This window comes from Bos javanicus, chromosome 19 (genome assembly GCF_032452875.1).
Source record: "Bos javanicus breed banteng chromosome 19, ARS-OSU_banteng_1.0, whole genome shotgun sequence".
Classification (NCBI taxonomy): Eukaryota; Metazoa; Chordata; class Mammalia; order Artiodactyla; family Bovidae; genus Bos; species Bos javanicus.
This window is the reverse complement of record NC_083886.1, coordinates 51,644,599-51,671,705: the sequence shown is the minus strand read 5'-3', so window position 1 is coordinate 51,671,705 and position 27,107 is coordinate 51,644,599. Positions and strand designations below refer to the sequence as shown.

Genomic DNA, 27,107 nt, shown 5'->3' with positions numbered 1-27,107 from the left:
ACATATTATTTGATTCCAACTATCCAGCATTCAGGAAAAGGCAAAACTATGGAGACAAAAAAATATCAGTGGTTGCCAGGGGTGGGGATAGGTAGAGTTAAATGGGGAGAACAGGGACAGTAAAACTACCACATATGTATGTCATTAACCTTTTGTCTAAATCCATAGATTGAACAGCCCTGAAAGTAAACCCTAATTCGAACTGTTCACATTGAGTGATAAATGCGAACTGTTCACATTGAGTGATAACAGTGCATCACTATAGGGTCCTTGATGGTTACAAATGTACCATGTGGTGCAGAGTTTGACAGTGAGGCTGTGCTGTGTGGGGCAGGGGTAGTATAAGAATTCTCTGTAACTTCTCCTCAGTTTTGCTATGAAGACAAAACTGGTCTAAAAACAGTGCCTAATATTTAAAGTGTTCATTTAAAGAGTCTTTATTTTATTTTAAAATTTGATTGAAGTATTAGTTGATTTACAGTATTGTGTTAATCTCTGCTGTACAGGAAAGTGATTCAGTTTTATATATATATATATATATATATATATAGGCTTCCCTGATGGCTCAGATGGTAAAGAGTCTGCCTGCAATGCAGGAGACACCAGTTTGATTCCTGGGTCAGGAAGATCCCCTGGAGAAGGGATAGGCTACCCACTCCAGTATTCTTGGGCTTCCCTGGTGACTCAGATGGTAAAGAATTTGTTCACAATATGGGAGACCTGGGTTCAATCCCTGGGTTGGAAGATCCCCTGGAGGAGGGCATGGCGACCCACGCCAGTATTCTTGCCTGGAGAATCCTCATGGACAGAGGGGGACTGATGGGCTACAGTCCGTGGGGGTCACAAAGAGTCAGACACAACTGAGTGACTAAGCACACACACACACATATATACACTCTTTTTCATATTCTTTTCCATTATGGCTTATCACTGGATATTGAATATAGTTCTCTGTGCTACACAGTGGGCTTCCCTGGTGGTTTAGATGGTAAAGAATCCGCCTGCAATGCAGGAGACCACTATTTGATCTCTGCATCAGGAAGATCCCCTGGAGAAGGAAATGGCAACCCATTCCAGTATTCTTACCTGGGAAATCCGATGGACAGAGGAGCCTGGCAGACTACAGTCCACAGGGTTGCACAGTCCGACAGGACTGAGAGGCTCACTTTCAGTTTCTGTGCTATACTGTAGGACCTTGTTTACACATTCTCTATAGAATAGTTTGCATCTGTTAATCCCAAACACCCAATCCTTCTCTCCTACATCCCCCATCCCTCTTGGCAACCACAAGTCTGTTTCCTATGTCTGTGAGAGTGTTTCTGTTTGTGCTGTATTTTAGAGTCCACATATAAGATCATATGGTATTTGTCTTTCTCTTTCTGACTTCCCTTAGTATGATAACTTTTAGGTCCGTCTATGTTGCTGTAAATGGCAATGTTTCATTCTTTTTTTATGACCAAATAATAATCCATTGTATATATATATGGATTATTATACATATATGCTAAGTTGCTTCAGTCATGTTTGACTCTTTTCGACCCCATGGACTGTAGCCTGCAAGGCTCATCCATCCATAGGATTCTCCAGGCAAAGATCCTGGAGTGGGTTGCCATTTCCTACTCCAGAGGATCTTCCCTACCCAGGGATTGAAACTGTATGTCTTGTACCTCCCGCATTGCCAGGCAGATTCTTTACCATTAGTGCCACCTGGGATACATCTTTATCCATTTGCCTGTCAATGGGCATATATGTCGTTTCCATGTCTTAGCTATTGTGAATAGTGCTTCTATGAACATTGGGGTGCATGTTTCTTTTCAAATTACAGTCTTCTCTGGATACATGTCCAGGAGTAGGATTGCTGGATCATGTGACAACTCTATTTTTAGTTTTTTTGAGAAAACTTCATACTGTTCTCTATACTTGCAGTACCAGTTTACATTCCCACCAACAACGTAGGATGTTTTTCTTTTCTCCACACCCTCTCCAGCAATTATTTATTATTTATAGGTAAAGAGCCTTTATTTTAAAAGTGAAAAGTCAGAGGGCCAGAAATATGCCTAAATTGTAAATAACAGTTTACAGTTTCTGGAATTCATAAAGAAACTTTCATCAAGAGATACAAGAAAGAATCCATTTTAACCACAGAAAGACAGGCTTTGTGATCAAGTATGTCACCCAAGGGACCCACAAAGGGACAATAACCATAAGAGAGAGAATCACCCACACAATTTCAGAAACCTGCAGAATGAAGAGAACAATGGGAACAGTCTTCTCAGCCCTCAGAGGAGCAAATATCACAGGAACAATCACCCTGGTGACAGGGTTAGAGGAACAAGACTGCCCTCTCTGGGGGCTACACAGGCTCTCCTGGGATGAGGGAAGTGAGAATGACTCAGCAGTTTCATTTCCTGGTGGGCTGAGGCTCATGGGAAATATTGAGCCCAGAGCACCATGGGAAATGGCTCTTTATATGCTTAGGCAGGATCCCTTCCCTGCTTTCCCCACGTGTACCCACAGGAGGGCGGTACCAAGCTGGGTGAGAACTCCTTGAAGTGGAAGAGTGGGGCCTACAGACTAACAGTGTGGGGCTTGGAGCCTGCAGTGCCAATGTGATCCAGCGTAGCCTCAGGCCAGACAGGTTAGCTCAGGTGGGGGTGGTTCAGTCAGGCTCCTTCAGGTTTTATAAGGTTCAGATTCTGACAGATACCTCAGGTTCTGTCAGTTTCCATCAGGTTCTGACACATTCTGTCAGGTTCCCTCAGGTTCTGACAGCTCTATCAGATTCCAAGAGGTTCTAACAAGTTCTGTCAGGTTCTGTTAGATTTGGTCAGGTTCTGACCAGCTCCCTCGGGTTCTGATATTCTCTCAGGTTCCAATAGGTCCCTTCAGGTTTTTTCAGGCTCTATCAGGTTCTGTTAGTTTCCCTCAGGTTTTCTCATTCTCTGGCAGGTTCTATTGGATTTGGTGAGATCTGACAGGATCCTCAGGTTCTGACCAATTCTCTGGTTCTGACAGGTTCCATCAGGTTCTGTCAGATTTAGTCAGGTTCTGTCAGATTGGACAGATTTGGTCAGGTCTGACAGGATCCCTCAGGTTCTGACTGATTCTCTCAGATTCTGTCAGGTTCAGTCAGGTTTTGTCAGATTTGTTCAGGTTCTGACAGATTCCCTCAGGTGCTCACAGATTCTCACACGTTCTAACAGGTATTATCAGATTTGGTCATGTTCTGACCAGCTCCCTCACGTTCTGACTTTCTCTCAGGTTCCAACACTTTCCTTCAGGTTTTGTCAGTCTCTGGCAGGTTCTATCAGATTTGGTAAGATCTGACAGGACCCTCAGGTTCTGACCGAGTCTCTGGTTCTGTCAGGTTCCCTCAGGTTCTGTCAGATTCAGTCAGATTTGGTCAGGTCTGACAGGATCCCTCAGGTTCGGGCCAATTCTCTCTGTTGGGTTACGACAGATTTCCTTAGGTTCTGATAGATTCCCTCAGGTTCTGACCAATTCTTTCAGATTCTGTCAGTTTCAATCAGGTTTTGTCAGTGTTGATCAGGATCTGACAGTGTCCCTCAGGTTTTCACAGATTCTCACAGGTTCCAACAGGTTTGTCAGATTTGGTCAGGTTCTGTCACATTCGGTCAGATTTGTTCAGGGGCTCACAGTTTCCCTCAGTTTCTGACAGATTTTGACAGATTCTCTCAGGGTCTGATCAATTCTGTTTCTGTCATGTCCTGACAGGTTTCCTTTGGTTCTGACAGATTCTCTGAGGTTCTGACATGTTCTCTCAGGTTTTGTCAGATTCGGTCAGGTTCTGACCAATTCTCTCGGGTTCTGTCAGATTTGGTCAGATTCTGACAGGAACCTCGGATTCTGAGTGATTCTTTCTGGTTCTGTCAGGTCCTGAGAGGTTCCCTCAGGTTTTGTCAGATGTGGTCAGGTTCTCCTCCCTCTGTGATTTGCTCCCACCTACCTGCTGGGGGCGCCCTAACCTCACTGCTTTTCTTTGCAGATCCCAGAGAACCGAGCCCTGGCATCAGCAGAAGTTAATTCCAGAGTTTCTTCCCTGCCAACCTCTACAGGTCCCTGTTGGATCGGGACACAGTTCATCCACCGCCACCTCAAATTCTTCTCCTGGTGATCCTCATCTTTCTCCTCTCTGTTCTCTTGCCCCTCCTCCCTGACCCTTGCTCTTCACTGCGCCCTCTTCTGTGGACCAGATCTTCGAAAATCACAGCTAGTCCTTCTTCTTCTGCCTGTGTCTCAGGAGTCAGACAGCTTGGCCATGTGCCCTCCAGTCAGCAAGCGGTATGCGGCAGAGGGCATGTCCTATCTCCATGCATCCTGGAGGTATCAGCTTCAACATGGCAGACAGCTAAGGATCTGCTTTGCTTGTTACAAGGCTGCCTTTCTGGACCTTAAGCGGCAGCTAGAGTCAGAAGACTTGGAAGATGGAGATTGGGACCCTGAGCTTATGGATAACTCAGAGACAGGGTCTGAGCAAGGGTCATCCCCAGTGATGGGGCCAAACTGGGCGCAGGGCCTATGGGAGCCTGCACAGGGCGAGTCTGTGGGCTGGGGATTGGACACCCTGGCGTCAGGCCCTGTGGAGTCAGAAGACATGGACCTAGATGATCACTTTGTGCCCACTGAGCTGCAGCCTCAGGATGCGGCACCTCTGGGCCTGGATGCTGAAGATGCTGACTGGACCCAGGGCCTTCCCTGGAGATTTGGGGAAATCCCTACCTGTTCCCACTGGCCAAGCCCCTCCATTCCATGGGAGGGGTTTTTCAAAGTGGACTTGCCTGCAGGAGAGCCCATGGTATTGGAGCTGGGCACCACACAGGACATGGACCCTCTTGAGGCTGAAGCCTATTTACTGGACCTGCAGATCCTCTCCCTAGTGGGCCGCTATGATGCTGTCTACCTCCAGAAGATGAAGCCAAGAGGGGTCCGAATGACCCCAGGCCAGTGTTGGAAACTGCTGTTGGAGCCTGATGAGGTGTGGGTGGTGAGACTCCAAGATGCACCCCAGAAGCAGGAACTGCACCACTGGAAGCTAAGCATTCTGGAATCCTCCCCTCCAGGGCAGATTGAAGAGCTGGTGCCTGCGGATTCAGCCCTGCTTAAGAGGGGATTCACCATCCTTTCTTATTCACCCTCGGCCAAGAGGAAGCCTGAGGAGGGGGACTCAGCCTCTAGGCCACAGTCCTCCACCCAAGGAGGGGATGCCGGTACCAGTGGGCCCAGAGAGCCTGGGGAGAACCTGGCTGCTATGGGAGCCTCGGCCCTGGGAGAGCTGCCACATTTCCAGCCCCTCAACCCAGGGTCCCAGAACTGAGGGACTGAGGTCCACGTGGTCACCATTGTCCTGGCTTCCCCAGAACATCAGAGGCTAGAAGGACTGACCACTCCACAGAAGCCAGGTAACCATTAGCAATGGATGGGGACTTGGGCCTGGGGAGGAAAAATGGTGAGTGGCCAGAGGTTAAGAAATGGGACCTACCATAGCCTAACAAGGAAGCAACACAAATATCAGTATTGAGGAGAGAAGCCAACTATCAAGGAGTTAGGAACATGAAGCCGACAAGGATGTGCTGGTGTGAACAACTGCTGCAGAATGTGGCATGAAGAGTAGGGTGCAGAGTTGTGCCCTCGACTTGTAGAGAAATGCCATGGGTGGGATACATACTCTCAGTCTTGGGTGACGGGGTCACCAGATGGTCTCTGGGTCTCCACAGGACCCTGTCAGCAGCACTGGACATTCTGCTCTGTAGCGAGAGAAGGCCTGGTTTTAAATGTTGGCCTTTTAATGCAATTTGACAGTTTAGTTCTTGTTTTAATTTAATAAAGTATTAAGAGTTGTGCATCAAAGCCCTGTCTTAACTCATCCTCAGCTAGTCCTTATTGTCTCAGTGTTCCGGTCAAGTCACCTTTACAGATTTAAGTCCCCTGGGAGCAGGGGACAGAGAGTGGAGCAGCACAGGCCAGATGAGGAAAAACAGGTCAGTTTTTTGGCTCATAGTGCTTACAGGTGTTTATCACATTATTTATAAACAACTAATACATACACACATGCTTAAAATAACAAAGAGCCATACTTTGAACAATGAGACTGTGTCATCAAATGCAGATTTTAGTCACTCTAAATTTGTGCCCCTGATATTTAAAAACAAACAAATAAACAAAAACTAGAGGTAGAACCATGCACAAAAATTGCTAATAATGTTCACGACACAGGAGAGGGAAATGGGGCACCGTGTGCATCAGCCTCTCCATGCTTTGCACAGACTTACAGGAGAAGGAAGCTTTGGAGGTCTTGTCAGCAGAGTGCTGTGGGCCAGGAAGAAGCTCTTAGCTGGCAACTTCTCTTCCTTATAAACAACCAATCTAGAGGGTTCCACAGTCCTTTGCTCGGAGTCTGGTTGGCAGAGCCTCCAGTGATTCAAAGATGAGCTGTCTCTTTCAGTGAAAGATGCAGTCTAAGGGTCTACTCTAGGGGTGGGAGTTGGGGAGTTGCTGCTATGTTAGGTATTAACATAGTAAGGTCCTTTCATTGATATCTGGGAACAGTCTTTTTCTCTCATACCTTTCAGATGTGAATCTCCAGGTAGGTCTTGAAGACATCTGATGCTAATTAGATGGAGGGAAGGCATTGATACAGCAGCCACTCAAAACACTTCATTTCAACACGATCTCATAACTCTGTAGGCATTTATTGACTTGGAGTCTGTATTTGAACGTATATCTGGCTCTTCTTCCAAGTAAAGAGCGTGGTCTTGCCTTCATCCCCTCCTTTCTCTGTCCCTCCAGGTTAAACAGTCCATTTATTCATGGATCCAGCAAACCCTTATTTGAGGCAGGCTATTTTTCTTAAATGACCCAGCTGCTTTGCAGTACTGCGGTGATGCTGAGGTCAGGAGGAGGCAGCCCTGAAATAGCGCCCAAGCAAGAGCCCCAGCTCTTTGCCAAGAGGCTACAGCTAGTTCCTCAGCTCTTCTCATCTGAAAATGGGAAAAACATCAATTCACAAGATAATGGTGAAGATGAAAGAAGATCAAGTGTATCCTAAAAAAAATTAAACATATAATTTCCATATGACCCAACAATTCTACTCCTAGGTATATACCCAAATAATTTAAAAACATATACCCACATGCTTCTAGCAGCATTATTCACAAAAGGTGGAAACAACCCAAAGTTCATCAACTGAAAAATGGATAAACAAACTGTAATCTAGCCATACAGTGGGGTGTTACTATTGAGCCATAAAGAGAATGAGGCTTCCCTGTTGGCTCAGTGGTAAAGAATCCACCTGCTAATGCAGGAGACACAGTTTTGATCCCTGGGTTGGGAAGATCCCCTAGAGAAGGAAATGGCTACCCACTCCAGTATTCTTGCCTGGGAAGTCCCATGGACAGAAGAACCTGGAGGGCTACAGTCCATGGGGTTGCAAAAGAGTAGGACAGGACTGAAGTGACTAAAGCAAAAACGAAAAGGAGTGAAGTTCTGATGCTGCAACATGGATAAATCTTGAAAACTGTGATAAGTGAATGGAGTCGTCACAAAAGAGTTTGCATTGTATAATTTCATTTCTGTGAAATATTCAGAATAGGCAAATCCATGGAAACAATAGCAATGAATGGTTGCCAGAGACTGAGGGAAAAGGGGAGGAGGAAATAATTGCTTAGTGGATATAGGGTCTCCTTCTGAGGTGATGAAAATATTCTGGAACTAGATGGAGGTGATAGTCGCACAATATTGTGAATGTACTACAAGCCACTGGATTGTTAACTACGTTATGTGAATTTCACTGCAATTTAAAAAAATCAAATGTAAAACATGTAGAACATTGGCTCAGAGTAGGGGTAATTGTCCGTTCTCTTTTCAGAGGACCTGTGAAGAACAGTGCCAGCAATCCCACCCCCCTACTGCCCCCCTGCCAGCCCTACCATGCTGCTCCAATGTGAATTAATCCACTCTTTCCATTAAAACAGCTACAGTCAGCTCTGGCCTTTAGTGGAAACTCTGGCCTTCCCACTGTATACAATTACACGGTGATTTTCTCTCAAATCCAGAGCAGCAGCACAAATAATTACGCTTATTGCATTCACAGCCTGGGTGCCTGTGGAGGGATATTCCTGTCAGGTGTCCCAAATAGCATTAAAAGTAATTTGTCATTGATCAGCAATTCAAATTTAATTCTATATTTTATCAGTCGATGGTGCGCCGGCCCCAGAAGGTCAGACCTGGTGTGCGTCTCTGTGAGGAACTAGGCCGAGAGCACTGGAAAGAGCACAGGACAGAGAGGCTGAGTCCAAAGGGAGGGGAGATGGCACAGGGCGTGTGGCATCCCACCATCTGTGGTGCAGGCCCCCTCCAGAAACATCTACTGCAGTGCTGGCAGCATTCCCAGCCCTGGGAAGGGCCGCAGAGAGGGTTGGACAACGTACGCCATGGTTTTTCCAAACCACCCTGAGAGCAGCTGCCCAGCAGGTGAGGTGGGGGTGGGGACCTATGACCCCAGAGCGTCTGGTATTTCTGAGGGAAGCAGGAGGACAGGACTGGCCAAATCTCCTTCTATTCTGCGCAGGGAAGGAGCTTGATGGACACGATCAAGATGTGTGTCCATGTTGCTGACCACAACCAGGCCTGGGGCTCCTCCCGCCTCTGAGGGACCTGCTCCGGTCCAAGCCAACCCCTGCCCCTGGGGCCTGGGGCATCTTTGTGTTGCAGGAGCCTCTGTTTCTGGGGTGGTCCATGCTCTCCAGTGCCCAGACCCTGGACCCTTGGTGGAAACACTGCAGGAAGGACGAAGTGTCTCCACAAATTGTCCTGCCACGGCAATGATTTCTGTGTTGGGGGCAACATGGGTGAAGCGTGTGCTTTCAGGAAAGGGGTCCCTGCCCCAACCCACAGGCAGAAATCTGCTAATGTTTCTGGGGCTTCTTTAGAAGTTTCTGTGTTAGGCAGGGAAGACAACTAGGGACTGAGACTTCCCTACCCCAACGTCAGGCACCCCCACACCAGCTGAGGACTGGGCTACAGTCACTGCTAGCACCTGAGGAGGCGGCGCAGGGTCCAGATGTTCCCGTGGGCGCCCTAGCATGGTGTGAAGGAGGCACGCACCCCCTCCCCTGCAGTCTGACCCTCTGAAGACCCAGGCCTCGGGGCCTTTGGGCCTTGCGCTGCGGCTGCTGATGGGCCACACCCTGACCTGCACAGGCCATGGTAGCACAGGGCAGATGTCCAGGCACCCAGGACCTCACTGCACCAGGGGACGGTTGACCACTCCTTGGCTTGAGCTGAGACTGTGGCCTGTTCCAGCTTTAATCTCTGTCTTCTGGGGGCTTCAGCTTTGTGCCTGGCAGGTCATACCACACGGACCCCTATGATTTAGGAAAATCACTTCTTCCTGCCACGTCCTAGCAGTCCCATAGCACAGAGCCCCCTCCTCCAGGACCCCCTCCTGGACCAGCCCCCGTCTGTGGTTAGAGGGGATGTCTGTCTCTTCCCCTCACTCAGCCAGGAGCCAAACACAGCCCAGATGCAGCTGCCCTTCTGTCCTGGGCAGCCACATGAAAGGTGATCGTGGCTCCTCTCCTCACTAGACCGAACATTTCTTAAAGGCAGGGACCATGGCGTCACCTTCATCTTCATCGCCATCATTGTCTTGACCACCAGTGGTTACTGAGAGCCACCAGCACTTATAAGCATAAACTCCTTTAAATCTCTCAATACTCAGATGAGATAAGGTCTACTTTTAGTCGCATTTTACAGATGAGGAAACTGAGGCACAGAGAGATAGTAGTTCCCCTGAGGCCATGCAGCTGCCCAGGGAAGGCACCCAGATCCACACCGAGGCAGCTGGAGTCCCGACGTCCTTGGCCATCTCCGTATCTGGTCCAGGGCTCTCTGCCTGACTCTGCTCAACATCTGGCCCTAGGAAAGGCCAGATTAGTTGGGGTGTGTGGTGCAGAGCATCACAGAGCCTTTCAGAGGGTGAGTGAGCTCGTATGGATCAGGTTAAGAGAAAAAATAAAAGTGCAAAAAGATAGGTACAGTATGTTCCATTTACAACAATATTAAAGCACATTATGAATTGCACATGGAAAAGACATGATCAAAAACAAAAGTCACCAGGACAAAGTCAGGACAGCGGTGCCTCTAGGGAGAGAGGAGAATGGGAACTTGGAGGGCTAGGGATGCATTATTTCCTTAAACAACCATTGGAAGCAACTATGGAAAAATACCATCACTTGAGCTAGACGGAGGCACCCAGGTGTGTGTCATGTACTGAGTGAAGGTTACAATACTGCCACTGCTGACAGTGCTGCTGCTGCTGCTGGTGATGGAGGTGGTGGTGATGGAGGTGGTGGTAAAGTTGATGGTGATGATGGTCCTGGAGATTTTTAAACCCAAAGTCTATCTGAGCGTGCACTTAAATACTCCAGGAGAGACCTGTAGGAACAGGGACCCCCTATCTTGGATTCTGCCTGCAGCAGAGGTGCCTCCATTAGTTTGGAGGCCCAGGCCCCTCTCCCCACTGCTGTTTTCAGGGGTGGGGCTGAAGGACCCCACAAAGGTGGGGCCCTGAGCTTCTGGTTTCCCAAGGAGGCAGGAAGGAGCGTGATGGCCATGCTGAGGGGAGCGGTGCCTCTGTACTCTGCTCCCTGGACAGAATCAGGAGTTAGAGCCCACGGAGAATGTGAGGACGTGGCCTTGGCTGTCCTGCTTTTAGGACAGAACAGGAGGCCCTGGGGTTTCTATCCATCTCCTGCACCAACTCCCATTTTGCCATCCCCATAAGGGCGCTCGGGGCCTCTGCATCCAGCCTTTTCACTCAGAATACACAGTATGAAACTGTGTATTCATGGATTCTGAACTGGGGCCCTTTTCCACAGGCTACCAGGCCTGAATGGCCCCCTGGGACCTGGGAGGCAGCAGCGCCGGACCTGCAGCACCTCTCCTCTAGGCAGAAGGGCCACAGGGCTCCCCTAGGGGTCCCAGTGTCAACAGTGAGAGAGACAGTGTTGTGTGTACTTGACATTTCTCTTCCCTCTCCCTGCATCCAGCTTTCCCAAACCCGAATATTTATAGTCGGGACCTCTCTGAACTCTCATGAGTTCAGTCACCTGGACTGCTCAGATGCTGGAGGCTCTCTGCTAGTCTACAGGGGCCCGCCTCCAGCTGGAGACCTGGACAGGTTTTAATTGGTTTGATTGCAATCCTCATCCCTCCAGCTGGGTCTCAGATCTTGAGTATTTGAGACAAGGATTGGGGAAATTGTTTCTGAAATTGAAATCAAGTAACAACATTAGCAGCAGCATCAAGGGAAGAATCTCCTGGAAAACAGTTAGCTACTGACTGCAGAAGGGCCCTAGGCTGGGGGAGGGACAGCCAAGCAGGTGTGTCCCTTCTGGGACCTCCTTCTGGGGCAGGGGCCCCCCGGCTGGGCCCTAGACAGTCTCTGTCAGTGACTGGTGAGGCTATGTGGGCCATTTCTGCCCAACTCTGGACTCCTTCCACTCTGCTCTCCTGAAGGGGCTGGCCTAGACTCTTACAGGTGCACTGAGGCCTGTTTTCCCTCCACCCCCAGTCCTACTCCCTTCCCTTTCTCTTTCCAAGGCATTTTTTTAGGGGCTGGGGGGACAGGACAGTGACAAGATGTGCCTCTGACAAGTCTGTGGTCAGGCTGGGTGGGCACCTGTGAAGAGACCCCATGAAGCCAGATTCAGCCTATGGCATCTCATCTTCCACCTAATTTAGTAATCCAGTTGGAAAAGAGTTCTTGCAGAAAAATGATCATTTAAAAATATAATGAACCCATTATATGAAGAGCAAAGCTTTAAAGTCATATTTGTGGAAAGTGGGAGCTTTATAATTATGATTTATGATTTAATGGTCCATAAAATGAATCAGAGACAGGCTTAGTCATGCGACTCTTTGTGACCCCATAGACTGTAACTTGCCAGGCTCCTCTGTCCAGGGAATTCGCCAGGCAAGAATACTGGAGTGGGTAGCCATTCCCTTCTCCAGGACATCTTCCCGACCCAGGGATCAAACCTGGGTCTCCTGCATTGCAGGAAGATTTCTTACTATCTGAGCCACCAGGGAAGCCCCATTAAATGCAGAGCAAAGTTTAAAGTCACATTTGTGGAAAGTGGGAGCTTTATGATTATGATTTAATGGTCCATAAAGTGAATCAGAGACAGGCAGAGTTTAGTTTGCAAAGAACACAGTAGATCTTAGGGATGTGGTCCACTAACCCGAGGACAGCAGCACCAGCTCCCTGAAGGATCCTGGCCCTCTTTCCTCAAGCCCCAAGCCCTGACCACTGGAGCCATTCGGGTCCTCTCAGGTCCAGGCTAAGGACAGTGCAATAGAGGAAGAGTTTCAGATAATCTCCCTGATGATGTCCCTTGAGAGGACATATCAGCCACCAGCACCTTCAGGTCTCACAATATTTCCCTCTCCTTCCATTGGCTCCTGTCACTCACACTCAGGACAGCCCAGCCCCTCCCCTACTCTCCATGGGGTCTGTCTAACATGCATGCTGGATGGGTGTCTGTCCTTCCCAGAGAGGAGGCCATGGGCTGTGTGGCCTGTGGCTCTGCAGGACGTCGTGACCAGGAGATGAGACCAAGGCTGCTCTGAGATGGGGAGGGAGCTGACCAACACCTAAACAGATGCTGTCCTTGATCATCCATATTTCCCAGGCTGCAGCCCTGAGGGCCTATGTCAAGCCAGGTTGCTCAGTGACCCCAGCAGCTAACCCTGGCGGTGTTCCTGGAAGCTTCTGTCTGTGACCTGGGCATGCCCTTGGTCACAGGGTGTTTGGACCAAAGGGAGCAGATGAGCCTGAACACCATGAGGCCGACCAGCCTGAATCACCTGCCCACAGGACAGGAGGATGAGAGGAAGACCTGCCTATGAGTCTACCTGTCCAAGAGAAGCAGGGGGGTGACTCAAGCACACCCCCATGCCAGGGGCCTCCAGGCTCAGGGACAATGAGGAGTGGAGAGCAGTACTCTGAGGGCCCCAGGGCTCCTAAAAACAGAGTCATCTGGAAAAAATCTGACAACTAAGGACAGTTAGGATTTTTTCAAAGAAATAAAGGAAGGACCATGACGCATGAAAGGAACAGAAAATTATAAATCAAAATATTCATAGCAGCACTAGTCACCATCACCAAAATCATCCATCAGGGATGAAGGGAAAAACAAAGTGATTTACCTTGAATCAGAAGATATTCTTCAGGGCGCTTCCCTGGTGGTCCGGTGGCTAAGACCCTACGCTCCCGGTGCAGGGGGCCTCGGTTCAATCCCTGGTCGGGGAACTAGATCCCACATGGTGCAACTAAGACCTGGCCCAGCCAAATAAATAAATACATTAAAAGAAGAAGAAGAAGATAGTCTTCAGTCTTCTGAATACTTCACTCTTCTGTCTTCACAGAATACTCTTCAGTCTTGAAAAGGATGGAAACTCTGACCCTTGCTACAACATGAAGGAAGCTCAAAGACATCATAGTAAGTGAAAGAAGCCAGACACTAAGGGACGAATGTATGATCCCACTCACAGCGGGTCCTTAGAGTAGTGGAATCCATGGAGACCAAAGGAGAATGGTGGTTGTCAGGGGCTGGGGGAATGGGATGTGGAGTTGTCTAATGGGGACAATAAAAGGTTTGTGTTGATAAAAGGTTTTGGAAATAGTGACGAGTGCACATTATGAATGTCTTTAATGACACTGGGTCCTGGCCTCGCATGGGTCTCTCAGAACCACCCTCCACCCACTGCGTCCCCCACAGGTGCAGAGGAGGGTCCAGGGCTTGACTGACAATCTGAATCCGAGTCCGAGGCTCAGTGCTTGGGAAACTGAGGGGTGGTGGAGTGCAGAGGGCGAAGGGAAGCAGAGACGCTCCGCGGTGGGGCCAGCCAGGCTGGACTGAGCTTCACCCCATGGATGCGTCTGGAGTCCCAGCTGCGCCGTGATCTGCCCTCTCGCTTTGCCACCCCCCGCTCCCGCCCCTGCTGCCCTCCCGTCCCTGGGCCTCCGTGGCTCCCCCCACCGCAGCGCATCCTCGCCCCCTCTCTAGCAGCCCCCCTCCCGCGGGTTATTAATATCCGGGCCGGGCGCAGGGCCGCCGCGCATTCCCAGCTGGCAGCCGGGCAGGTGGCGCCGGCGACAGGGGCCTGGGCGCGGAACGCGGCTCTCCGGGCGAGACCGGCGGGCGGGCTCCCCTCCACCACGCGCCCCTGGGAGCCCCCACGTCCTCTGCGCGCCCCTACCGGGCAGAGCCCTCGGAAAGGTTCCCGTGCCGCGCCGAGTGTTTGGAGACGCTTAGCGACTAAGCGCCCGTCCAGAGCACGACCCCAGGGTGCTCGGCGCCCACACCTGACGGCCGGTGACGGAGGTGGGCGCAGGCACTGCGAGGGTGCGGGGCGGGAGAAGGGGCTGGGACCCTCCCGGGGCGGGGCGCCCTCCCCGCTGGCCCGCACAATCCCCTGCAGGATCGCTCGGCCACGAAGCCCTCCCAGCGGACCCCCGGGAGATGCATGGCGCTTCGGAGGGTGGAGAGGGTGAGGTGTGCACGGTGGGCTCGGCGGCTGTTTCGCGTCCCTCCCGGGAGGTCCTCCGCTAGGTTCGCGGTAGCCCCTGCGGGCGGGCTCTGGAACCAGAAACCACTGGGGGCTGCGGCCGCGGAGGGCGCCTCGGGCCGGTAGGAAAGACCCCAGCTCCCCTCGCCAGACCCAAGGCTGAGCCAAGTCCCACGGGCAGGGGGCCTAAGGACAGCGTCTCTACACCCAGCTTGCCCTTCTGCACCGAATGCTCAGTTGGACGCCCCGAGTTGATCCATGTTAGTGCGAACGCTGTACCTGTAGAGGGAAAAAACCGGGAACCAGTTTTATCCGGCCACATTATCCCTAGATGTGGGGAGATTGGGCCATAAAGGGCCTCTCCTCTCATTCAAGTATTCAGGTTTTAGGTCTCTTTTTTCTCATGAGGGTAATTTTCACCCAGTAAGCACGGGTCATGAGTGTGCAACTCCAGGAGTTTTTACATGTCCGTAGTCGCTAAGTCGTGTCTGACTCTTTGGGACCCCATGGAATGCATAGCCCGCCAGACTCCTCTGTCCATGGGGAGAATGCTGGAGTGCGTTGCCATGCCCTCCTTCAGGGGATCTTCCCAACCCAGGGATCAAACCCAGGTCTCCTGCATTGCAGGCGGATTCTTTACCATCTGAGCCACCAGAACACCTGTGTAACCAGCGCCACATGAGGACATAGCACACGTCCGTCCCGGAGTGCTCTCCGGTGCCCCCTACCAGTTGACACCCTCTTCAACCACTCATAGAGATTTTTTCTTTTCCCCAGCTTCATTCAGGTAAAGGGAATTACACAGCGTGTACTTTTTGTGTATGGTTTCTGTTTCATCCCCCCCACTCAACAGAGCATATTTGAGTTTCATCAAGTTGCTGACTGTTCAATAATTTCATTTTCTTCATCACCTTGGAGCATTTTTATTGGGGGGGGTGTCAGTTTCTTTATCCATACTACTATTCACCAACGTTTGGGTGGTTTCCAGCTTCTGACTGCTATGAACGTTCTCACTCTTGCTTTTTGTGGCCATTTGCACTAATTTTTCTTGGCATAAACCTAAGAGTAGAATTGCTGAATGAGAGGACAGACGTGTGTCCAACTTTACTAAGGGTGCCAGATTGTTCGCCACAGGCGGCTGCACTGTTCTTGTCCTCCACTAGCAGTTCAGGAGTTCATTTCCTTCATGTCCTCCCAGCAGTTTTACGAATTTCCTGTTCAAATTTTGTCTTTTTTTTTCCTTTCAGTTGAGTCATTGCTCTTTATTGATCTGTAGTTCTTTCACATATTTTGATTACTAGTTCGTTGTCTGATATGTGTCTTCTGATAATCTTTTCCCAGTCCATGGTTTACATCTTTTACTCTCTCAGTGAAGTTCTTAATTTTCATGAAATCCAATTGGTGGGTCTTTTACTGCAAGCATTTTTTGCCTTTTTTTTTTTTTTTTTTTTTGAGAAATCTTCATTTACCCACAGTCATGCAGATATTCTCCTGTATTTCTTCCAGAGCTTGATTAATTAATTGATTTAATCTATTACATAAGGTACACAGTCCACCTTGAATTGTTTTCTTGTGTGGTAGGATATAGGAATCAGGTTTATTTCCCCCATGTGAATAAAGGAAGATTATGAGGGCTTTCCCCTCTTTAACATATTTTCCTATTTGAACTTTAAAGTTGGCAGATATTACTTTTGCAATCTGAACAAAATGTATTTTCTTAAAACATACAGGAGAACTATATGGGGAGGAAGACATAGGGGTCAGCCTGGCTTCCCTGCCCTTCAGGGATGAGGAAGTGAGAAGGCCTAGTGAGAACTCCTGGTTCATCCAGGAGTGAACCATCCTGGTTCATGCCTGCTGTGCTCTGATTTTCAGGAAAGGCCATCCAGCTGAGAGGCCTTTGAACTTGCACTGTGGCCCAGGGTGAGAATGCTACTGGGGCATGCATGGGGGGCAACTGGTCTGGGTGGTACTCTGGTCCCCCTGGATAGCTGGGGAACTGAAGCAGAGTGTTAGAGTTCTGCATGGAGAGTCCCCCAGGGGGTATCACAGTTGGTGAGCACTGTCCCTCTGCAGGCCTCCCAGCCTGGTGGGAACTGTGGCCTCTTATGGCCTCTTGGGAGTGGGAAAGGGTGTCTGACCTGCATCTTTAATGAGCATCCTCTCCTGCAGGACAAGCTTGTTGCCCACAGATGCCCCCTCTCTACCTAAAGGAGCAGCAGGCCCCAGCCCCAAGCCCAGTGTGAGGTGACAGAGATGGCACTGAGCCCAGAGCCATCGAGCAGGTTCCTGGTGCCGGCTACAATGGGCAGCGCCATGCCCGAGCTGCCTGGTGCCCCCAATGCGTCCCTCAACAGCTCGTTGGCTAGCCTGACGGAGCCCAACTCCCTGGAAGACCTGGTGGCCACGGGCACCATCGGGGTGGTGCTCTCGGCCATGGGTGTGGTAGGCATGGCAGGCAACGTGTACACGCTGACGGTCATGTGCCGCTTCCTGCACACCTCTGCCTCCATGTACGTCTATGTCATCAACCTGGCGCTGGCAGACCTCCTCTACCTGCTCAGCATCCCCTTCATTGTAGCTACCTACGTCACCAAGAGGTGGCACTTCGGCGACGTGGGCTGCCGCGTCCTCTTCAGCCTGGACTTCCTGACCATGCACGCCAGCATCTTCACCCTGACCCTCATGAGCAGGGAGCGCTATGCCGCCGTGGTGAGGCCGCTGGACACGGTGCAGCGTTCCAAGGGCTATCGTAAGGTCCTGGCACTGGGCACGTGGCTGCTGGCACTGCTGCTGGCACTGCCCATGATGCTGGCCATCCGGCTGGTCCGCAGGGGCCACAAGAGCCTCTGCCTGCCGGCCTGGGGCCAGCGCACCCACCGCGCCTACCTGACGCTGCTCTTCGGGACCAGCATCGTGGGGCCCGGTGTGGTCATCGGGCTGCTCTACGTCCGCCTGGCCCGGGCCTACTGGCTGTCGCAGCGGGCCTCCTTCACGCAGACGCGGCGGCTGCCCAACCCCAGGGTGCTCTACCTCATCCTGGGCATCGTGCTGCTCTTCTGGGCCTGCTTCCTGCCCTTCTGGCTGTGGCAGCTCCTTGCCCAGTACCGTGGGGCCCCACCGCTCGCTCCCCGCTCCGCCCGCATCGTCAATTACCTGACCACCTGCCTCACCTATGGCAACAGCTGTGTGAACCCCTTCCTCTACACGCTGCTCACCAAGAACTACCGTGACTACCGCCAACGCTCGCTCCACAGCAGGGGCACCAGTGGGCCTGTGGGCGTCCGCAGCTTCCCACAGGGCCACACCCGCTGCCAGCTCGGCTCGGGTCGCTCCGTGACCTCCAGCAGCCAGCAAGCCACTGAGACCATCGCACTGTCCCAGGCGGTCCCCGGGAGTCTCTGCGTCTGAGCGTCCCCAGCCTCCCTGTGGGCCCTGGGGGTAGGCTGTGGGGAGTGGCCCCTGGAGCCCAGGTCTCTCCTGGACCACCCTCCCCACGGTCTGCCTCCCTTCCCCAGTCCTCTTCCAGAAAGCTCCTGGCTCTCCCTCACCCCTCACTCACTTCAGCTCCATCAGTGCAGCTACTTTCCTCATAACGCCCAGAAGTGCCCCCAACCCAGTCCATCTGTGAGGGTCTGCAGGAGGCTCGGGCTCAGGGCCAGCTCCTGAAGACCGTGGTGAGTGGAGTCTTCACCAGCCCCCTGCAGATGTGACTGCGTACCTGACGCACAACAGGATACACCGTGGCAGGTGACACCATGTTGCCACACAAGCTGCCTGTGTGGGACCCTCCTCCTGGCATGAGCGTGGCCCCGGTGGCACCCATTTCTCCCAACTGCCATGTGGTTCCATCCCGCACAGCTTCAGCACCTGGAACAATAAACGCTGAGCTCCCTGAGTCTTGTCTGCAACAGCAGTGTGAGTGGGGTGTCAAAGGAGGCAGGACCCCCAGGACGTCCTCCTGCACTTGGAGGAGCCCATCTGCCTGACCGGGCAGGGGACATGTCTGGCCATTAGGCCTTCCTGACATGGTGGGTGGGTGCCATCCGGCCTGAGCCAGGCCCTGGGTGTGGGGCCTGAGACCCTGGGGTGAGTGAGGCGGGGAGCCACCAGCCTCAACCTGCTCAGGGAGGACAGGCGGCTGGGACATCACTCCAGGGCAGGAACTTGGAGCCCAAACTAAAACCATGAGCCAGAATTACTCTCCCATTTGCAGCTCACCTGCCTCTCCCTCCCCAGACCTTGAGGGGATGGTGGGGGTGGATCATATACAACGCAGTAGGGGATTATCTCATGCCTCCTGTGTACAGCATCCCAGTTGGACCTCCTATGGACACCAAGACCATCAGGCCCTGCCCACAGAGAGCCCACCCACAGGGAAAGGTTTTGGACCTACCCCAACCCCTATCCCACTCTCCGGTGACCAGTTCACTCCACACTGTACCCCTAATTCACATCCCAACCTGGGCCCCAGCCATGGCTGCACACACATCAGATTCAAGGCCTTGACTGGATCCTAATGTGTTGGCAGGTGGAGATCTGGCCGCTAAGTATGGAGTGGGAGGCTACTGGCCCCACCTGGGACCCTCAATGTTTTGGGAAGAAAACAGCCCAAAGTTTGTACCTTGATCAAGGCCCCATGTCTCTGTTTCCTGAATCCTAATTCCAGAATGCACCCAGAAGGCCCCAAACTTGGAAAACAGAGACCCTCCCCTACCCCGAGTGTCCCTGCAATCCCCACTCATCTGCACATGTGAAGGTGCTCTTTGCACTATTTCTTGGCATGATACTGAAGAACTTACCTTTTTGGCCCCAAATTTAAGACCTGAGTACCCTGGTTAGTGCTCCCACATGGGCTGGCTGAGCTTCTACTGCCAGGCCTGGGACAGCTGCAGGGGCTGTCTTCCCACCTCCCACTTAGAAGTGCTCCCACACTCCTGCCAGCCTCTGGGGAGCCTCATGATAACACCGTGAGTGTTTCAGAGTGCTTAAAAATGTCCAGCAGGCTCTCATGCCTGTGTACTCACACACACAGCCACGTGGAGACTCCTACTGGCCTACTACAGCTTGGCCAACCTCCCTGGACCCACCGCCCACAGTCCCTCCCTCTCCCCTCACCACAGGCCCCCAGGACCCAACAGTCAGGGACCAGTGATTTATGGAGGCCTAGTCTGGCTCAAGACCCACAGTCATCAGCCCATCAGGCATGGTGCCTGGCCCTTGGCAAGCCGGAGAGCAGAGAGCCCTGGGGTGAGGGGCCAACCGGGGTGAGCTTGTGTGTGGCTAGAATAGGGCTCTAGAATAGCAGGTCAGGGCTCCTGTTCAAATGCTACAGCTTTATTGGGGTAGTTTCACACCATAAAACTCACCCACTGAAAATACAAGTAATGATTTTCAGTGAAAGGACAGTCATGTAACCAACATCACAGTTCAGTCTCGGGGCATCTGTTAGGCCGGGTGTGCGTGCTCAGTCGCGTCTGACTGTGACCCCATTGGACTGTACAGCCCGCCAGTCTCCTCTGTCCTGTCAGGCAGGGAGCTCCAAAGAAATCAACCAATAGCACAGACGTATAAATATTAAAAGGTTCTTTGAAGGAATTGGCATAGTGATTAAGGGACTGGCATGTCTGGGATCCATTGGCGGGTGGGGCAGCAGGCTGGCGGGCTGGAAACTCAGGGAGAAGATGCTGCAGCCTTGGGGCAGAATTCCTTCTTTCCCAGAAACCTCCGTTTTTGCTGGAAGAAATTTAAGCGCCTGGAGGAGCCCCACCCACCATGTTCCGGGAACAGACGCCCTTCTGTAGTGTGGGCAGAGCTGAATGTGCCCCCGTGGATGAACACGTGTTGGTTGTGGGCATTTGAGGTGCTTCCACCTTTTCCCTAAATGAACAGGGCCACCGTGACCACCCGTGTGGCCATGCGGCTGCCACCCCTCCAGCCGCCCTGCATGAGGGCTCCTGGTCTCCTGGCTTCTCCATCCTGCCCACCCTGCCCTCGCTCTGGGCAGGCACCGTTTTATGACAAAAGAGCAGCTGTTCTGGGTAAACTCGGATTCGAAACAGGTGGCTCTGTGATGGCGACCGTCTCTCAGAGTCACGCGTCTGCAGGGCTGGGGCCCTAGGCCTTGCTCAATGGGTGGTGGCAGGCTGGTGGGGGCAGGGGCACCCCCTTCCCATCTGCATCACCTTGGCTTCCAACAGGAGTGAGTCCAGGCTTCCTTACTTCCAGCTCTGTCCCAGGAACCTGGGGCGTTCCCACCTGGTAATGTGTACCGAGGGAGGGGCAGCCGGCAGGGCCCCTCAGGAGAAGGAGACATCGTCATGGCCACCTTCACTGTGGATTGTCCTGGTTCTACGGGTCATCTGAACCCTTATGACTAGTTTCCCATGTCCCCAGAAAGGCACTGGATAGGTCACCACCCTATCCCCACAACCTGGGGAAGGCCCTGACCAGGTCTCCTGTCCCCTGTCCCCAGAAAGACACTGACCAGGCACATCCACAGGCCTCACATCCTGCTGGGAGGCTGGGGCTTCTCCAAGTGCTGAGTATTTTCCAATAGTTCAAAGGCAGGGAGGAGGGCTTCGAACCCAGGGTTTGCTCTGCAAATTGCCTTGTGTTATCTGGGGCTTAAGACCACAGGGCTTTGCTGGAGATCTGGTGGTGTGGACACCATGGGAGGCAGTGTGGATGCCATGGGAGCAGGTCATAGGGAACAGAGCCAGCGAAGCCCCAAAGGGATGTTCACCCCTGGGCGCTGGGGCACTCTGACCTTAACCCCCACACACCCCAACCACCGTTGGGGCCTGTGGTGAAGGGCCTTGTCCTGCAGGGCCCTCCCTGGGGTGGGCTGCTCCCTGCCTGCCTCCTGTCCCTTCCCTGCCTGCCCCAGAATCTCAGGCCCCCACAGGGGCCACTGGGCCTGGGCCTCCGCTCAGGCATCCTTCCCCCGTTGTCAGGGTCCCCAGTGACCCAACAGTCTTCACTGGACGTCCTGCATGACAGCCTCTGCTCTTCCTGAACAGGGGACCACCAGGCTGTGCACGGAGCTGCTTTCCACGCAACCGGGGACAGAGGGAGCAGGACACGGGCCACCACTCCAGAAAACGGGGACAGTGTCCCTCTCCACTCTACAAGCGTCAGACCCAGAGCTCCTGAAACCAGGTGGAGGTCTCACCTGGGGCCACCGCCCTGCTGGGCAGAGGGGCCAGTAGTGGGTGTGGAAAAGGGAGGTGGGAGGGAGGGAGGAGCGAAGGGGATGGATGGAGGAAGAGAGGAGGAGGAGGGGATGGGGGAGAGAGGAGTGGGAGGGGGTGGAAGTGAGTAGGGAGGATGGGAGGTGCAGCGAGTGCTCCTCTCCCACAGCACAGTATGTCAGGAGCTAAGAGGACCTGCTGTCTGAGTCCAGCCCGGGCCTCCAGGGCAGTGGTGGTTAGCGGTGGGGATGAGCAGGCTGTCGACTGTCTGATGGATGAGCATTCAGGCTGAAGGTCACTCAGGGTGATGGATGAGGTCTCGGCATTTAAATGCCAGACACCCAGCCTCCAGACTTGCGGATGAGGAGGCAAAACACCAAGGCCAGGCTCAGCCCACAGTGCTCCTGACAGCTTACAAAGCACCATTACACTGACTTGGGTCCCTGACCACTGCCCAGGACCACCCCCAGCCCCCACCCTGCATCGGGGGAATGAATTTCTTTTCAGAGAAGATTGCTGGGATCCCTCTGTGAGACACTAACTGTGCTCCAATGGAAAGTTTTGTGAATATGGATTTTGTTCCAGCGGGGCTCCCATGAATCTGGGTTAATAGGGTACGGGCTGGATGGGGAGGTCTTTGCTGGGGTTGGTGCGTGAAGCTCCTCTAGAAGACCTTGGGCACAGAGCCATGGGGACTGGGTGCCCAACTGCATCAGGGCCAGGCCTATGGGCATGTCTCCCCATCCCATCCTCACCCCCTGCACCCTCTTCCCTGAGTTTTCCCACCCCACTCCCCGCAGTTCCTATAGCGAAAACAAGGAGCGGGGACAGTGATCAGGCAGGCTGTGGGGCCTGTGACTAGGACAGTGGTGGCTGGCACCCACTGGGGAATGAATGAATGTATGAATGGACAAACTGTGTCCCTCTGCTAGGGACCTGCTGCCCTTCCATATTCTGTCCTCTGTCTTCCTGGAGATGGTGGAGGGGGGAAGGAACCAGGGCTGGATGAGTGCACAGCCGAGTTCACAGCCAAGCTCGCAGGAGGCAGGGGCATCCAGGAGCCTAGTGGTGGAGGCTCGGGTGATGGATTTACCAGGTGCAGGCACATTCCTGCCCCACAGGCCGGACAGTTTCCAAGAGGCTCAGCCTTGGCCAGGATTTGGTTGCTGACCCGCGGGCTTTTTCAGACCCAGGAGAGTGGCCTGTCCCAGTCCACAAACTTGTGCCCTGAGTCCTGCCCTCCAATCTCCCGTGGGTCCCCAGGGGTGGGAGGCAGAGAAAGCCCAGCTCTCGCAGCAGCACACAGAGTGCCCGAGTCGCCGGCTGCACGCCCAAGACCGCGCACTTGGTGTAAATTTCTCATCAACAAAGAAACACACACAGTCCAAAGTTTCCGCTATTCCTAATTTTTTCAGGAACTCATTCTTTGGGAATCAGGTTGCACCTACAACCAGTAGACACCGCTGTTTACCTGCCCAGGGAGCTCTCTCTGCTTTTGTAGACCATCCTTATCAAATGGAGTTCAGGGGTGGGCAGTACCAGCGACAGTGGCCCTGCCTGGTAGGGTGGCCCAGCCAATTTGTAGAGACCTGAACTCTGACCTGATTCCATGCCTGAACACGCCCACCTGAAGGGCCAGGCTTGGGGGGCAGGATGCTGGGGCTCCTTTCCATCCTGGAGAAAGCCCTCGGCTCACAGGCACCTCCACTTACATACCCACCAGGCAAGACAGAGGAGGGACCTCAGCTAGCAGAAGGGGAGAGCCCCCACCCCAGGCAGGAGGTAGGGATGGCCAGAGTCTAGCCTGGGCCCTATACACCCACAGACCACCAAACTAGGAATCTGAGAGCCCCAGGGCCACCTGCAGGAGCAGGTTTTTCCATTGGCATTCCAGACAGATGACGCTCTGAGCAGGAAGACCGAGAGGCTGCCAACAGCCAGCAGCCAAGAGCACCAGACTCCTGCCTTTCCCAGGCTGGCCGAGGGCCCAGGCCCATGCAGGGGGTGGGGTGGGGGGTTCTCCTGGGGCCAAGCTAGGAGAGCCCCATCCCCTGAGCTGCCCAGGGCGGGCCCCCAGGCGGGATGGCTCTGTCCTGCCACCTTTCCCCTCCTGGAGCTGTGGAGACGGAGGCCTGGTGGGCCTGAGTGCTGAGCGGGATCAGAGCCAGGAGGCAGCTGGGTGTTCTGCGGCCCAGGAACTCCAGTCCACCCCTCTGCCCTTCCTCCATGTGCAAATTCCTTGGCCCCCCAGGAGGGCCCCTCAGCGAGCTCACCATTGGGTCATCTTTTGTTTTTACAAAATTCTCTTTATTCCCACTTCACAGCTGAGGAACCAGGCCACGCGGGACCCACAAGGAGCCAGGAGCACCCATTCTCAGCTCAGTGGGTCTATTCCCCTTTGCCCTTCATGGCCTGAGGCACCCCGCAGTGTGATTGAAAGCCCAGAGCCTGATCTCAACCCAAAACTGTGTGTCAGTGTGAAATGCCGAGGCTGCCTGGGCATCAGAGTTGGCTGCCCCATGCCAAGATTCTTCTCCAGGGCTGTGACGAGTTGAGGCCAGGCCTGGGGCCTGATGGGGGATGGGGAACCTCCATTTCTGCCCTTGGTCTCCCAATGTTCCCCACTCCTCCCCTCATCCTGCGTCCTCCCCAAGCGTCAGCAGAGCTAGGATGGACCGTGTGTACCCCACAATACACCAGGCTGGCCAGTGGGCAGCTGAAGCCCGGGAGACGCGGCCAGGAGGTAGTCCTGGTGCATGAATGACTACAGGGATGGGGGAGGTGCTAAAGGAGTAACGTGAGCCTGCATCCCCACCTGTGACAGATATGGGAGGGCCGCCTGAGCTGACAGTGAAGTTGGGGTGCCAGCTGGGGTCTCCTGGGCAGGTCCTGAACCCAGCTGAGGGGTCCAAATCCCCCTATGAGGGGTCTGTGCCTGAAGCCTGGCCCCAGGAGGCAAGACCCACACACCATGGATGCAAGGCCTCAGCGAGGGTTCCGAGGAGCTGGTGGGCATGGAGGGCGGGGGTCCCCAGGAAACAGCGACCCCACCCCCACCCTGCACTGTCCTCATAGAGACACAGGCACAGGAGAACATGCGATAGGGCCCGCATGGGGTCTCATTGATAAGACGGCTCATTATGTCAACCTCACAAAGAATAAATCACAGTGATCCGTGAGACTGACCAAATTGCCCAAACGGCATCCTGTTATCTCACTGGCACCTATCTTCTCAGAGCTGCAAGACCACCAGATTCCAGACATCTGGCTATGTGACCATCCCTTCAGAGAATTTTTCACTGGTGGGGTATAAGAAGGACTCCGTCAGAAAGAGAGAACACTGGTTCTCCTTAAGAGCCAGTCACCCTCTCTCTTCCCTCTAATAAATTTCCTTTTCTTGCCTGACTATCCCGCTCACTCTCTTTTTCTCTGCACTCACCTTACAACACCCACTGCTCGGCCCCTACTCCCTGCCACATCCCCTCCACCCCACAAACCTTGCTAGTGCCTCAGAGTCCCTACAGGGCAGCGGGAGGGGCAGGTTTGGCTATGTGGGGTGGGCAGGGAGGGCGTTGGGGGCTGGCGACTCTGGGAGCAGGCAGCAGGTATAAGCACACGGCCCGCTTTCTCCTGGGAAGGAGGTCTTGGTCCAGGACCCACCCTGGGTGTGCAGAGACCCTGGACAGCGTCCACCCACCACCCCTTCCTCTCTCCTCCCTCCTCCTCCTCCTCCCTGTTTACCAGAATTTTTCAGGAATGAGGTCCTTCCTGAGTGTTCCCCAGCTGTCTGTTCTTTATCAAGGGGAATGAGAGGAGATGAGTGAGTTCCCCCCATGTCTAGGAAACCCAGGGACAGTTGGCAGGGGCAAGGGGCTCAAGCTGGGCACCTGGCCAGGTGTGTGGCCACAGCAAGATTCTAAGCCCCCGCCTTCTGGGTCCACTGGGATAGAGGCTAGTAGCCATGACCCCCAAGCTGCAGGTGGGAGTGGTGTCCCTGATGGCCTCAGGAAGGGGGGCCTGCACCCCCAGGTCCACTGGGATCTGCTTGGCCTCAAAGGTGCTGAGATGGAAGGAACATCAAGATGGGCCCACAGATCTGCAGGAGATAGAGCACAGCCATCCACCCTGGTCCAGACCCTTCCCACTACTCTGCAGGGCACGGTGTGCTGGCCAGGAGGTGGGGGTTCAGGCCCCCAGGGGTGAATAGTTACAGAGGGGTAACTGAGGGGTGGGAGGCGCTGGGATGGCAGAAGCCTGGAGGGTCTCCTCCGGGGAGGAATGGGGGCACTACACTTCTCCTGAAACTCAAGATCAAGATAAGAAACTGGTATTTACATGTCAGTGCGTCCAAGGAGACCCTGAGATGGGTTGGATGTGGACTGAGGATGTCTCCCTCTTCCCCGGGGCCACCAGGAGTCTCCAGTCTGAAGTTTGACTGATGTCTGGTTCACTGGTATTCTGCCCTGCTTGGCCTCAATCTGCTATTCCATCTCATCTGCTTTCAGTTCAGTTCAGTTCAGTCGCTCAGTCATGCCCGACTCTTTGTGACCCCATGAATTGCAGCACACCAGGCCTCCCTGTCCATCACCAACTCCCGAAGTTCACTCAGACTCACGTCCATTGAGTCAGTGATGCCATCCAGCCATCTCATCCTCTGTCGTCCGCTTCTCCTCCTGCCCTCAGCATCAGAGTCTTTTCCAATAAGTCAACTCTTCACATGAGGTGGCCAAAGTACTGGAGTTTCAGCTTTAGCATCATTCCTTCCAAAGTATTGCTTTGTAATCTGTCAATGTGTCTCAGATTGTACACATGCTAGGGGATAAAATCTTGCTGCCCCCACCTGCTGCCCATCCCACTCCACCACAGCCCCTCCTTCCTAGGCTGAGCACTGCCAGGGCCCAGAGTTTGGTGTGACTGGCTTGGTTTCTGGAAGAGGCTGCATCACTGGGGACTCACATCACTAGAGTCTTAGGTCCTTGGTTGCCTAGTCTCAGGGGTGAGCAGAAGTGTCCCCATACTCCTACTCTCTGTGAAAACCTCTAGAAGGTGTGGGAGGCCCTGAGATGCTGTGACTTCAGAAGGCAAATAAGCCAGTACCCAGTGGGCAGGGCAGAGATGCCACCAATTAGGGGGCCGGCAATGGGGACCACTTCCCTAGACGGCATGAGAAAACCCTCGGCACAAGCCCATAAGGCCCACCCAAGGCCCCACAGTGCAAGCCCACAAGGTGCCCGGGAGTTGGTGCTGCCTGGGGGATGAGGGCTGGTGGGGTCGGGGGTGGCTTGGTCCCAGTCTCGTGTGAAGACCATGCTGGAGGGGAGA

General features: G+C 53.4%; 2 protein-coding genes and 2 long non-coding RNA genes across 4 annotated transcripts; 3 read left to right on the top strand and 1 right to left on the bottom strand.

Annotated features, from left to right (window-relative positions):
• Positions 1 to 2,354: 2,354 nt before the first annotated feature.
• Positions 2,355 to 5,907, top strand: LOC133232690 (testis-expressed protein 19.2-like). The gene is made up of 2 exons (XM_061392439.1): positions 2,355 to 2,638; positions 4,007 to 5,907. Exon 2 carries the CDS (start codon positions 4,280 to 4,282, stop codon positions 5,333 to 5,335), a length of 1,056 nt encoding a protein of 351 aa, XP_061248423.1. The 5' UTR covers positions 2,355 to 2,638; positions 4,007 to 4,279; the 3' UTR covers positions 5,336 to 5,907.
• Positions 5,908 to 16,454: 10,547 nt separating this feature from the next.
• UTS2R (urotensin 2 receptor) lies at positions 16,455 to 18,490 on the top strand. The gene has a single exon (XM_061392444.1). The coding sequence runs from the start codon at positions 16,849 to 16,851 to the stop codon at positions 18,001 to 18,003; it is 1,155 nt and encodes a 384-aa protein (XP_061248428.1). The 5' UTR covers positions 16,455 to 16,848; the 3' UTR covers positions 18,004 to 18,490.
• A 1,671-nt stretch (positions 18,491 to 20,161) lies between these two features.
• Positions 20,162 to 21,517, bottom strand: LOC133232706 (uncharacterized). Its single transcript, XR_009731439.1, has 2 exons — positions 20,815 to 21,517; positions 20,162 to 20,472 (listed from the first exon to the last, which is right to left on the bottom strand). It is a non-coding gene; the product is annotated as an uncharacterized LOC133232706 (long non-coding RNA).
• Positions 21,518 to 21,665: 148 nt separating this feature from the next.
• LOC133232704 (uncharacterized) lies at positions 21,666 to 25,157 on the top strand. Its single transcript, XR_009731437.1, has 3 exons — positions 21,666 to 21,753; positions 24,110 to 24,528; positions 25,022 to 25,157. It is a non-coding gene; the product is annotated as an uncharacterized LOC133232704 (long non-coding RNA).
• The last annotated feature ends 1,950 nt before the right edge of the window (positions 25,158 to 27,107 follow it).

Bases quoted from the DNA above. Each gene is read 5' to 3' on its own strand.
- LOC133232690 (XM_061392439.1), top strand. From the start codon at position 4,280: ATGTGCCCTCCAGTCAGCAAGCGGTATGCGGCAGAGGGCATGTCCTAT.
- UTS2R (XM_061392444.1), top strand. From the start codon at position 16,849: ATGGCACTGAGCCCAGAGCCATCGAGCAGGTTCCTGGTGCCGGCTACA.